This window comes from Neofelis nebulosa, chromosome 12 (genome assembly GCF_028018385.1).
Source record: "Neofelis nebulosa isolate mNeoNeb1 chromosome 12, mNeoNeb1.pri, whole genome shotgun sequence".
NCBI lineage: Eukaryota > Metazoa > Chordata > Mammalia > Carnivora > Felidae > Neofelis > Neofelis nebulosa.
The window spans coordinates 2,261,591-2,273,505 of record NC_080793.1 but is presented as its reverse complement, the minus strand read 5'-3'; the positions used below and the strand labels follow the sequence as shown (position 1 = coordinate 2,273,505).

At 61.3% G+C, this 11,915-nt stretch overlaps 2 protein-coding genes across 4 annotated transcripts in view; one reads left to right on the top strand and one right to left on the bottom strand.

Annotated features, from left to right (window-relative positions):
* Positions 1-1,699: 1,699 nt before the first annotated feature.
* On the top strand, positions 1,700-11,834 carry REXO4 (REX4 homolog, 3'-5' exonuclease). 2 transcript variants are annotated; one of them, XM_058693588.1, is made up of 8 exons: positions 1,700-2,170; positions 3,993-4,354; positions 5,552-5,689; positions 5,868-6,061; positions 7,442-7,530; positions 8,911-8,985; positions 9,402-9,476; positions 10,147-11,834. In XM_058693588.1, the coding sequence occupies exons 1-8, from the start codon at positions 1,715-1,717 to the stop codon at positions 10,309-10,311; spliced, it is 1,554 nt and encodes a 517-aa protein (XP_058549571.1). In that variant the 5' UTR covers positions 1,700-1,714; the 3' UTR covers positions 10,312-11,834. The 2 variants fall into 2 exon arrangements, with proteins under 2 accessions (XP_058549571.1, XP_058549572.1); XM_058693589.1 differs by lacking the exon at positions 9,402-9,476.
* The window catches only part of STKLD1 (serine/threonine kinase like domain containing 1), a 22,842-nt gene continuing 21,975 nt past the window's right edge, over positions 11,049-11,915 (bottom strand). For both annotated transcript variants that reach the window (XM_058693586.1, XM_058693587.1), the window contains one exon: positions 11,049-11,470. In XM_058693586.1, the coding sequence (XP_058549569.1) occupies positions 11,381-11,470 (90 nt within the window). In that variant the 3' untranslated portion in view covers positions 11,049-11,380. The remainder of the gene's footprint in view (positions 11,471-11,915) is intronic.

Below are 11,915 nucleotides of genomic sequence, written 5' to 3'. Positions count from 1 at the left end.
CCGTCTCACTTCACCCTCCGCGCCCAGGGCAGATGCCCGGCCCCCCACTGAACCCACTCCTCACTACCCGCCCCCCCCCGCCCCCGCCAGCCAAGGACCGTCACAGAACCAGGCGAGTGGCACCACATGTCACAGACTGCTTGGCAGCCCACTCCACTTTCTGGAAGGTTCTCAGCCACCCTCTCCAAAGCACTGTTTCACACTCCCTCCCACCTCCAGGACATCGCCCCCCAACTCCCCTGACAGCTAGAGGGGGATCTGAAGGTCTCCTGGCTTCTCCTCCTCTCTGCTTCCCATTCCCTGACCACACCTGCAGGACCATCTGAGGCTCTCTCTGTCCATCCTGCTTTTCTCCCTTTCCCTTTCCCAGGTATTCCATCCTAATTCACACTGCGCACTCCTGACTTGCTCTGTGACTGCTCTCTGGAGACCCAGATGGACACATGCCCCAATCCAAGCTGCATCACTGCCGGTCTGGGCATCTGTCATGGGTTCCCACCGGCCTCCCTGCTCTCTCCCTCACGTCCTCCCCATCCCATTTCTCTTAGAGCGGCAGTGACTTGACTTTAAGAACTCAAGTCAGATTGCATCACCCCCCAGCTCTGTAACAATCGATGGCTTCCCCTTGCCCTTAGGGTAAACCGTCCAAACCCCTTCCTGAGGCCTCCAAGGCTCTGTAATCATAGATCAGACCGGCCCCGGCCATCCCTCCGCCTGCATCTCTAAGCCTCTTCTCCCTGCACACAGAGCCTCGGCCACACCAGCCTGCTTCTCACTGTTCAGATGCTGCTCTTCCCTCTGAGCCCTGGCTTTACGTTCCAGTTTCAGCTCAAATGTCACCCGCTCAGGAGGCCTTCCCTTAGGACCTGATCTAAGCGACCTCCGGGTAGGGTTGTCACATTTAGAAAATAAAAATCGGGGCACTCTGCCAAATTTGAATTTTGGAGAAACAAAGAATACTTTTTGTTTGGGTCAGTTGATGTATGCCCCAAATAGTGCAGCTCTTGCATCGGACACATTTATACAAGAACTACCCTTTATCAGAAATTCCCATTCCCCTGGGCCCCCTGCATTTTGTCTGGTAACCACACCCCTGGTCACCCTCTTCCCCAGCATCTCACTTTATCACCTTAGCGACAGTTACCCGCATCCAGAATTACCTGGTTCGTTTGTGATCAGTTTCTCTGAAAACCCCCCACCCCCGCACGACACACATACTCACGGCGAAGCTTTAGGGAAGCGAAGGCGTCATGGGCTCATCAAGGTGCCGAGGGGCCACGCAAGGCGTGCTAGTGATTTATTACCACCGCTGTCGCGCAAACTAATACGCAGCGTTGTCATCACGCTTTCTCACTGCTGCTGGACGTGGCTCAAGTGCTTCTGCAGCCCCAGGGCGCACGTGCCGCTCTACCAGCGCTCTGGGGCCCTCTTTTCCGTCTCGCGGCCTCAGTTTCCCCACTTGGGGAGGGAGGGAGGGGCGGGGCCCGCGCGCCTTTCGCTCCGCTACCCGTCCCCCGCCTCCTCCGGCGGCTCCCCAACCGGGGCCCGTCCGCCCAGCGCCCCCTCGCGGTCGCCTGCGCCCCCGCGCTCGGCCGGCCCAGCTGCGGTGCTACACCGACAGCGGCCCCCCGGTTCTTTTCCGGCGCACGCGTCTCTCGTCCCCCGTCCCGGCTCTCGGCAGGGCCCCGGGCCTACCCCAAGCCTACCCCAGGTCATGGACCCCGGACGCCGCTCCTGGGGTGGTGGCCCTTCTCCCAGGCGGGAGAGGAGCCCCGCCCTGCTCCCGGCCGTGCAGAACCAGGAAGGGAGGCCCGGTTTCCAGCCGATCCGGAGAGAAGAGCACTTCCGGAGGCCGGGACGCACGTGCCGGGGCGCGCGCGGGGTCGCTTCCGGGGTCCCGGAGGCTGGTGTCTCTCGGGCGCTGGGTGGGCAGAGCCCGGCCGGGGGCGGGATGGCCAAGGCGCTGACCTCCAGGCGCGCCCCCGGCGACCCCGTGGCTGAGCCGGGACTTGGCAAGAAGGTAGCTCGGAAGAAGAGCAGGAAGAGGAGATTATGGAAAAGCCGAGGGCGAGAAGCGAGCAAGACACCGGGCTGCGGCCCCGGAGTCGCCGTGGTCCGACCTCCGAAGGCGCCGGAGGACTTTTCCCGCAACTGGAGGGCGCTGCAGCGGGTGAGGTTTGAGGGGCCGCGCGGACGGAGGCAGAGGAAAGACGCGTGGGGCCGCTGTGCGGGCACACGGCGGCAGAAACCTTGCAGACAGAGCCTGTCGCGGGAAGGTTAGCCTGGGAGGGTGGACAGCGAGTCCGCGGGAACGTGATAGAACCGGGGTTTGTGAGTGAGTGACCTTGATGGCAGCTGCCCCCCGGGGTACTGATCTCTGGAAATGCGCGGACTCGGCCGGTAGATCTACACGTGTCTTCTTGTTTCACCCCCACACCAACGGTGTGCGGTGGACGCCTGTGTCGTCTCCTTTTACAGACGAGGAAGGGGGCCCGGAAAGGTTAGAGAAATTGTCCAGGACTGCAGCCGGGTGGGCAGAACCGGGTGTCCCACACCAACAGCCACCGCTCTGAACCCCCTGTGGTGCCCTACTGCCTTTCTCCGCACGGGTGGCCAGGCCCTTCGTGGAGGTTTCTTTTTCTTTCTTCCTTAAGTTTATTTACTTCTTTTGAAAGAGGAAGAGAGCACAAGCGGGGGAGGGGTAAAGAGAGAGAATCCCAAGCAGGCCCGATGCAGGGGTCAGTCCCATAACCCTGGGATCGTGACCTGAGCCGAAGCCAGGAGTCGGCTGCTTAACCGACTGAGCCACCCAGGCCCCCCACGTGGCGGTTTCTTTCCGCCCGATGCTGTTCCATGCCGTTCAGTCATCAGTTCTCTACGCCTTCCTCGAAGCGAAGCTGGTGTTGTCGTCGCTGCTTTCCGGGTGAGGAAACGGAGGCACGGAGCTTGAGGAGTTTGGCCCGATCGGGGTGCAGACTCACCCTTCCGAGCGGGAGTTTGTGTTCTTTGCTACCGCCGACCCTCAGAGTCTTCCACAACGTCTTGGGCTCTGTGTCGGAGCCTCGGGCGATAGAGAAAAGCTGCTTGAGCCTCTTAATACGGCCAGTGTCGTAGGGATGGGAGATCCTAACCGCCTGTCTGGACGGACAGGACTGAGGAGGCTCCTTCAGGCAAACCCAGGGCTCTGGACAATTTCTTGAGCTGTGGTTCTCCTTCCCTCTCTTTCGAGAAGGTAAAGCAAAATCAAGTGAGTGGAAAGGAGATTTATCAGGGGGGAAGCTTGTGTTTTCTGTACGTTCTACAAAAAGTAAGCCCTTCCGTGGTTAAACGTCGCAGGAACAAGTAAGTAGAAACCCACGTTGTCTCTCAGCTCGGTGCTACCTCCCAGGGTCTTAACCGCGGTTGAGAACCGCCGTGCTGGGGGCTGGGGTGCGAGGGAAGGGACACGACAGCCCTGCTTGCCTGAGCACAGTGTATGGCTGCCGGCAGCTCTTCAGCCGCCACGGGCTTGAACCCGTGGCTTGAACCAAACTCTTGGTTGAACACACGCCCCTCTCTCTTCCTGAGACCCTCGAGGGGTTTGTAAAGGATCTGGCTCCCATCCCCCCTCCGCCCCCACTTTGTTGGCCTAGTCTGCGCAGGAGGGAGCTCTAACACGAGCCCTAAGCAAACGGGAGAACAGCTTGCTCACCATCCCTTAGGCGGAGTGAAGTCATTCGGGAGGCACTTAAGGTGTTGGACAGGCGTTTAAAATTTTGTAGGAATGAGGCAGCAGATATCAGATCATGCCTTGTAACGAGATAAGCAAAGAAGATCATCTCACCACAAGTGACCAGGTGTGAATGAGAAGGGCTTTTGCCAAACTGTCAGATAATGGATCTCAGCGATGCCCGTAGGGGTAGACGGGGTGTATACGCACGTAAGTTTTTCAGTCTCTCGTGCTTGGTTTCCAAATTAAAACGTGTCGTGTATTTTATTTTGGGTCCTCTTAGCTCCTGAAACAAAACACACAGGCCCCGGAAAAGCCTCTTGTTATCTCTCAGACGGATTCCAAAATACAGCCCGGAATTATCCAACCGAACAGAAAAGTCGTCCCAGATAAAGCAAAGAGAAGTGAGACGGGGCCAGAAACAGCGGCCCCAGCGGCCACCACGGGGGGCTCTGGTCCTTCAGTACCTCCAGCGGGCAGGAAGGCGCCGGCTCCCCGCACAGAGGTCAGCAGAGCGGGGCACGATGGGAAGGGAGCCGAGAAAAGGACAAATGATGATACTTCTCCGAAAGGAGGAGACACCAAGCGCAAGAAGTGGAAAGCTAAGGAGGTGACTGTGGCCTTGACTCCGGCCCTGCCCACCGAGTGAGTACAGGGGGTGTGTCCGCCTCCCTGTGCTGCGGGCGGCCTCGGTCAGCTCATCCCTGAGCATCTGTCTCCTGGGGGAGGCCTGGGGGGCGGGGGAGTGGCCTCTCCACAGTCTCTCCATCACCTCCTCCCAGTGCTGTCTCTCCGTTTACTAGTTTCCCCCAGGACGGAGGCGTGATGAGGGCAGGGCCTGTTTGGTAACCCTTGTATCTGCAGGGCTCAGCGCAGAGCGAGGCCCTTAGGCCTCCGGTAAAGATTTGTGGGGTGAACGGAGGTCAGAGCCAGAAAGGCCCAAGTCTTGCCAGTCAAGTGCTTTGGTGGGGTTCCTCGTGGCCACCTGTGGTGCTGGGAGGCGGGGCTTGCGAGATGGGCGGGGCTGGCCCGAGCACCCTGTGGAGGTCACTCCCACGGGGAGGGGGAGGGCAGGGGCCCGGGGTCAGTGGCTGCCTCCAAATGGCTCGGCTGGAGGCAGCGCAGGAGTTCGTAAGTCAGGCTGCTGGCGAGTTACCTGGGCACCGAGGACATGGTTGCCGAAGCTTCCAGGAGAGAGCGCGGTGTGAGCGCCGGCCACGTGTCGCTGTGCCGGTCCGCTCTCTGGAAACCCAGGGCCCTCCCCCTGAGGCCGGCGGTCCGGCAGGAGAGGCGGCCAGACGGAAGCTAGGCGGGTAATTCTGTGAGTGTGGGCAGGGTAAATCCGGTGAGGACGGAGCTCGTGGGCGCGAACGGCCAGAGGAGTGTGTCCACCCAGCGGGGTCGGGAAGCGGTTTCTAAGGAGGTGACGTTTAGCTGCGCCCGGGAGGCAGTTCACCAGGCAGACGTGTACGTCCTCGCATGGGCCTCTGTGTGGGCTTGGTGTGCAGGTGCCAGGGGTCGCCAGAGTTTGGGGAGGGGGGCTCGGGGGCGTCTGCGTTTCCCTTTTATAGTCATTGTGTGTATTTGTGTCTCAAGTGTTCGGTGACGAGCTTCCTGCTCTCTCAGTTCAGAAGAGAGTGTTAGCAGCCGTCGCCCGCAGCCCGCGCGTCTGTGCTCTGTGTTCTTGGTGTTTCTCTGTGGTTCCTGGGTTTTGGGGTAGCGAGCGCGTCTCCCAGTTAAGAAAAGCGGCAGGAGGACCGCGCTGAACCAGTAGCAGGGGCGGCGGTGTGGGCCCGACCGCGGGAGCCCCTCCGCTGACGCCCCGGCCCCTCTGCCTTCCAGGGAAGACATCTGGTTTGATGACGTCGACCCGGCGGACATCGAGGCGGCCCTGGGCCCGGAGGCGGCCCGGATAGCAAGGAAGCGGCTGGGGCAGAGCGAGAGCAGCATCACGCTGGCGAAGGAGCAGGCCTTCGGCGGGTACGTGGGGCCGGTGCCCAGCCGGGGAGGGCGAGGGTCTCGGGCAGGGGCTCCCCCCGCGCCCCTAGCCGAGTCGGGCAGGCGCCGCCCCATCCTACGAGGAGCCCTGAGAGCCAGGCCGGTCTCTGGATGGCGGGGGGTGCGGCGTTGAGTAAGTGGGACCTTTGGCTCCCTTCAGCCTGACTAGAGCCTTAGCCATGGACTGTGAGATGGTGGGCGTGGGCCCCAAGGGGGAAGAGAGCATCGCCGCCCGCGTGTCCATCGTGAACCAGTATGGGAAGTGTGTTTACGACAAGTGCATCAAGCCCAGCCAGCCGGTGACGGACTACAGGACGGCAGTCAGCGGGATACGGCCGGAGAACCTCAAGCAGGGTGGGTCCTCCCTGCCGGCGAGCACGGGAGAGGCAGTGCCTGGGTCCCTTTCTCCCCATTTATGGTTATTAAGTTTATTCATTTAGAGGGGGTGCGAGCAGGGGAGGGGCAGAGAGGGGGAGAGAATCTCAAACAGGCTCTGTGCTTTTAGCACACACAGGGCTTGAACCCACGAACCATGAAATCGTGACCTGAGCCGAAACCAGGAGTCAGACGCTTAACCAACAGAGCCATCCAAGAGCCCCCTCTTTAAGTTACTACTTTATTTTTTTGAGTAATCTCTCCACCCAAGGTGGGGCTTGAACTCACGACCCCGAGATCAAGAGTCGCACGCTCCTCTGAGCCAGCCGGGCACCCCCTGTCTCTTCCTTTTGTCTCCTTTCTGTTCTGGAGCATTGGCCACAGCAGGAGCCCCAATAGTCCTACGTCTCCCGGGGTGACTGTTTTCAGATGGCTCTCAGGCACATTTGTGTCTTCACCCGTGTGTCATTTGACAGTAGGGACCCAGAGAGTGTGCCGGTGCGGGGGTGAGGAGGGAAGGTGGGGACAGATGGGAGGGTCTCGTGGATCTTCGCGAGGACCTCGGGAAGCCACGGGGAGGTCTGAGCAGTGACAGGCCCGGCTCAGGTTTCCACAGGTTCCCTCCGGCCGTGGGATTGAGAAGAGACTCGGGCCATGAGGGTGGAAACGGGAAGAGGGGGCATGTGCCGCCGGTGACCTGGTCATGGTCGGGGGGCGCCGTGAGAGGTGACAGGACGTGGCCCAACTCCGGGTGCACCCTGAAGGCGGAGTCCGTGGGGTCTGCTGGACTGGCCGTGGGGGAGGAGTCACCCAGGGCGACTCTGAGGTCAGGGACCTGAGAGGTCCCGAGGCCACTGCTTTCCCTGGCCCCCGCGGCCTCCTTTCTCTGTGCCTCTCAGATCCCCTGTGCACACATAACCAACCAGGCGGTGCCCTGGCCTGACCAGGCTCCAGGCTCGGTCCCTCCGGCTCCAGGCTCGGTCAGGTCCTGCTCAGCGTGGGCTGCCTGGACCCGAGCTCTTCTGTCCGGGGGCGGGCACGGTGGCTCCGAGCCTTCCCTTGGCGGGGGAGGGAGAGGACCAAGGGCGTCTGCCAGGAGAGCAGGCGGGGCTGCCTCTGGAGCCGGAGGTCTGGGGGAGCACTCCTCGCCGTCTGTGGCGGGGGACCAGTCTTGTTTTTACCTCCGGTTGGAAAGCACGAAATCTAAGACCGATTCTCACTTGAGTCAACAGTAAAAATGACTGTCGGGTCGCTTCCGAACGGCCACTCTGCTCCCTGCCTCTGTCGTGGCCGTGGCAGGTGTGATGGGCTCAGCAGCGTGGCACACAGCGCTAAAAGCCACTTCTTCGTTCTCGTCAGGAGAAAACTTCGAAGTTGTTCAGAAGGAGGTGGCGGACATGCTGAAGGGCCGGATTCTAGTCGGACACGCGCTGCATAACGACCTAAAGGTACCGCTGCCTCGTGCGGGCTGCACCCCTGCCGTCGCCCACACCGTGTTCTGGACGCATTTCAGTGTTTGGTTTGTGGCGCCTGGGTGTCGGGCAGGCCCCCCAACAGCATCAGACGCCGGTCGTCCAGGTCTCCCTGTGGCCTGGGGGAGCGCTGGGTGTTTCTCAGTTCTTTAATTTTTTTTTTTAACGTTTATTTATTTTTGAGACAGTGAGAGACAGAGCGTGAACAGGGGAGGGGCAGAGAGAGAGGGAGACACAGAATCCGAAGCAGGCTCCAGGCTCCGAGCTGTCAGCACAGAGCCTGACGCGGGGCTCGAACTCACGGACCGCGAGATTATGACCTGAGCCGAGGCCGGACGCTCGACCGACTGAGCCACCCGGGCGCCCGTTCGTGGTTCTTTAAAAGGCGTCCAGTGGTGCTCCTTTTACAGGAGGTAGACCCGAGGCTCTGTGAGTTGAGTGACATGCCCACAGTGCCCACGTGGCAGAGCCGGGCGCAAACCCAGACCTGGGGCCAGGTGCCTTCCCACTGCTCTAGCGCGTTCCACGTGGACAGAGCCAGGCAGCCACTGCCGCAGCTCCACCCAGCTGGACGGGGCCTGGTGCTCCTCTGAGGTCAGAGCCACCATCTGTGGGGACGCGTCCCCCGGCGGCCGCTCCCTCCCAGCCGGCCAGTGCAGCAGGTGGCATGTAAGCTCGTGGGTCCACTCCTGGCGCCCTAGGGGCCATGTGCTCGGCCTCTGCCCCCGGAGGGTCTCTGCTGTGGGCGGGACTGGCCCGCCTGTTCTGAGGAGAGCCACGGGGCAGGCGGGTGTCCGCGGAGCCCTGGAGTCCTCGGGTGTTTCAGGCGTCGCCGAGTGTTGGTCTTCATGGCCTTTTAAAGTAACCCAGAAGTACTGAAATGAATATAGCAGGCACTCTGCCCGCCGAAGTCTCAGTGGCCCCCTCCCTGTTGGGCCATGCTGTCTCCTCACACCTGCTCCGTCCCTGGCGACTTGGGCAGGCTCGTGTCCGGTGGTCTCCTGAGACCGTCCTGAGGTCACGAGATGAGCTGTTAGAGCACGTTCTCCGTAACTTCCCCGATGTGCGACACCCACTCAGGACACAGGAGCGCGGTGGTTGCTGGATAACTGATGGCTGTCGGTCTCCGGTTTCCGTGGTTTCGAGATTGTGTTTCTACTAACGTGGTTCTTGCTGTTGGGCGGCGTCTTTAGTCCGTGTGAGAGTTTTCCATCCCAAGTCCAAGTTCACGTCAATACCTGCTTTCCCGTGTGTGTCACCCGTTAGGATTCCTCGTGAGAGGCTGTTTGAAAAAAGGGAGTCCCACCGCTGTACGCCAGCAGCGGCTCTGACCGTCGCTGTATTGTCTTCTTCCAGGTGCTGTTTCTTGATCACCCAAAAAAGAAGATTCGGGACACACAGAAATACAAACCTTTCAAGAGTCAAGTGAAGGTATTTAAATAAGCACGGCTGTGTGCTTCGTAGTTGTTGGCTGGTTCACGTGATGGTTGGTTTCGGGTGGCCTTCTAAGTTTTGAAACTGAGAAATGTTTAAAAACAAAAAACAAAACAGAGTTTTACCGAACGTTGCCCTGTAAAAGTCGGTGTGACCGAGGGCCGGCTACCCCGGTCTCCACAGGGAGGCCCCCAGCTGTGGGAAGAAGCTGCCCTCGGATCTGCTGCAGAGGGAGTCGGACACGCAGACCCCTTTCCAGGCCCTCCCCTGCGGGCAGACCAGGGTGTCACGTGCCCTAGGTGCCCCGGGCGCTTCCAGTGAAGGCGCATTGGAGGTCCCTGGGCCGGGGCTCGGTAGGTGACCCCCCTGCTGAGGCCTCCACCCCAGCATGGCTGCGTGCTGTCCCCCGGCAGAGCGGAAGGCCATCTCTGAAGCTGCTCGCGGAGAGAATCCTGGGGGTCCGGGTGCAGCAGGCAGAGCACTGTTCGGTAAGTGTCCTGGGGTGACAGTCCTCAGGACTGGGGGCCATCCCTCACCTTGCGGCCAAGGCACTCTGTCGGGCCCGGATGACTTATTTTTAGAAGGCCACCGGTCCACAAAAGATGAAATGGTACAGCGGGCTTGCCGCGCGGCCGTTAAAGTCTGGGTGTTTGTATGTAGCTCATCAACACTTACACACAAAAAACTGCCACATCACAGCCCTTAGGAGAAAAAGCCCCCCGTCTAGATTGAGGCCTTTACAGACCGTGCGGCCCGGGCCGGTTGTTCCCCTGGGCCTGGGGACAGGCTCCAGTGACAGGGCGGGGGGGTGCTGGCACCAGGCTGCTGGCCCAGGGAACCCAGCCCCTGCATCGAGGCCTGGGTCAACCTCCCGCCGGACCCCCGCTCGCATCCGCGGGTCTGCTTGTTGCGTCCCGTGGGTTGCTGCCCGATACACCTCGCGAGAGGCAGCAGGCCTGTTCCTGCCTTCCGCTGGTCCTTTCTTCCTCCGCAGGCTGGCGCCTGAGCTGCCAGAGCCCCGCTGGGATCACACCCCCAGGTGGCTGCCCTGCTTGGCTTTCTCCTTGGCGTGCCCCGCGTGTGGCTCGAGGGCTCGGGTCGTGTGTGCCCTGCCCGTCGCCTGCTGGGACGGTCACAGTGGTGTTCTGTGCCCCCTAGATTCAGGATGCCCAGGTGGCGATGAGATTGTATGTCCTGGTGAAGAAGGAGTGGGAGAGTTCGGCCCAGGACAGGCGCCCCACGGCCCCCGTTCCAGACAGCCACAGCACCTCCCGTCCGCAGGCGGTTGTGACCACGCACAAGACAGCTCGGGTCTCCCCGTAGCGGCAGCTCTGTTGAAACATGTTCGCCGTCCTGGCGGCAGGGCGTGGGGGCGGCCGAGAACTGCTTCCTCCCTCTGTGCCATCCCAGACCTGGCGCCCCTGCTGGGGGCAGGCAGCACGGCGGGGCTCTGTCCTGAGGACTGACGGCAAGTCGGGGGGCGTTCTGCAGTGTGCTGTCCCCACAGCGGGGTGGCATCTCTGCCGGGGATTCGCCGGGTCCCAGGAGCCAGGGGCACCCAGCATCCACTGGGTTTGTAGCATCTTCCTGGGAGGAGGCCAGTCCCCTTTCTTTCTGTGCCTTGGGTCACAGGTCACGTAAAGAACCCCGCCGGACTCACGGGCCGCACCCAGCGTGTGCAGTGAGCTGTGCTCCAGCCCCATCTCCCAAGTTTGCCGCGGCCGCCTTTGGACTTGGAGAGATTCTCTGAGGGTGCCGATCCTTTCTCACACCCCCAGCCCCACCCCACAGGTCCACCCGCCAGGTTTCAACTTGGGGTCAGGGCCCGCAGCACGGCGAGGGAGGCTCAGCTCGTCTGCGCTGGGTGACCACGGTTCCCCCCAGAGGCGGGTGTCCCTCCCCGTCTGGGACAGATGTGCTGATCCCCAGCTGTGGGGCTGAAGCACCGTGCGGGTCTGTCCCGGGTGTGAGGGTCTTCGAGAAGAGTCGGGAGCCCGGCATACGGCCCGGCTTTACCAAACCGCCTGACGTGGCACAAAGAAGCCCCGGACCCACTGAGGAGATTTAACACAGGCGGGCTTTTACTAGAGGTGGAGTGTGGGGAGGTTACTCTTTCCGCGTTTAGAGTGGTCTGAAAGGGCCGCTTTTTCCACAAGGGCCACGCTGGTGGGTCCAGGGCCGAGGTCTGTGCGGAGCCTGCCGAATCGAGCCCCCGGGGCCCCACCGGTGCTCCACGCTGCCCCCAGGGCGCCTGCGTGAGCAAAGTGGAACCCCCCCTACACACAAAATCTAAGGAAAATGCCGCTCACCGGGCAGCTCCAGGGCCAGACAAGGAAGAGAAGGGCGGGAGAGAAGGTGCGGGAAAGCGGGAGGCCGTGGGGGGTCTGCCTCCTCAGGGCAGAGCCGACTGTCCTCCCGCGGAGCCGGGTGGCATGCCGGCCTCCAGCCTCAGGAGTACCTTCTCTGCGTAGGAAACCAGCTCCTGGAAAGACAGCCAGTAGGCACCGTGTCTGTGACACTCTTGGGACCTACTCGTAGGTCTTTTTGTGACCGAATCTGCTCTTCTGTGAAGAGGTCTGATTGTCCCTGCCCCTTAGGTTTGGGGGGCCCAGAGACGCATGTGAAGTCAAACGGGAAGAGGCATGAAAACTACACACACAGAGTAGGTGCTTGGGTGGCTCAGTCGGTTGAGCGTCTGCCTCTCGGTTTTGGCTCAGGTCATGATCTTGGGGGTCGTGGGATTGGGCTGCACACTGAGCGTGGAGCCTGCTCGGGATTTGTTCTCTCTCCCTCTGCCCCTCGCCTGCTCGTGCCCCCTCTATAAAATGAAACAAAAAAACACCGTACACAGAGTCAAGTCTGTTTGGCACAATGTCTCTTGTTCTGGGCCCCTCTGTGCTACCCAGATCTGGCCGTAGAGGCAGTTG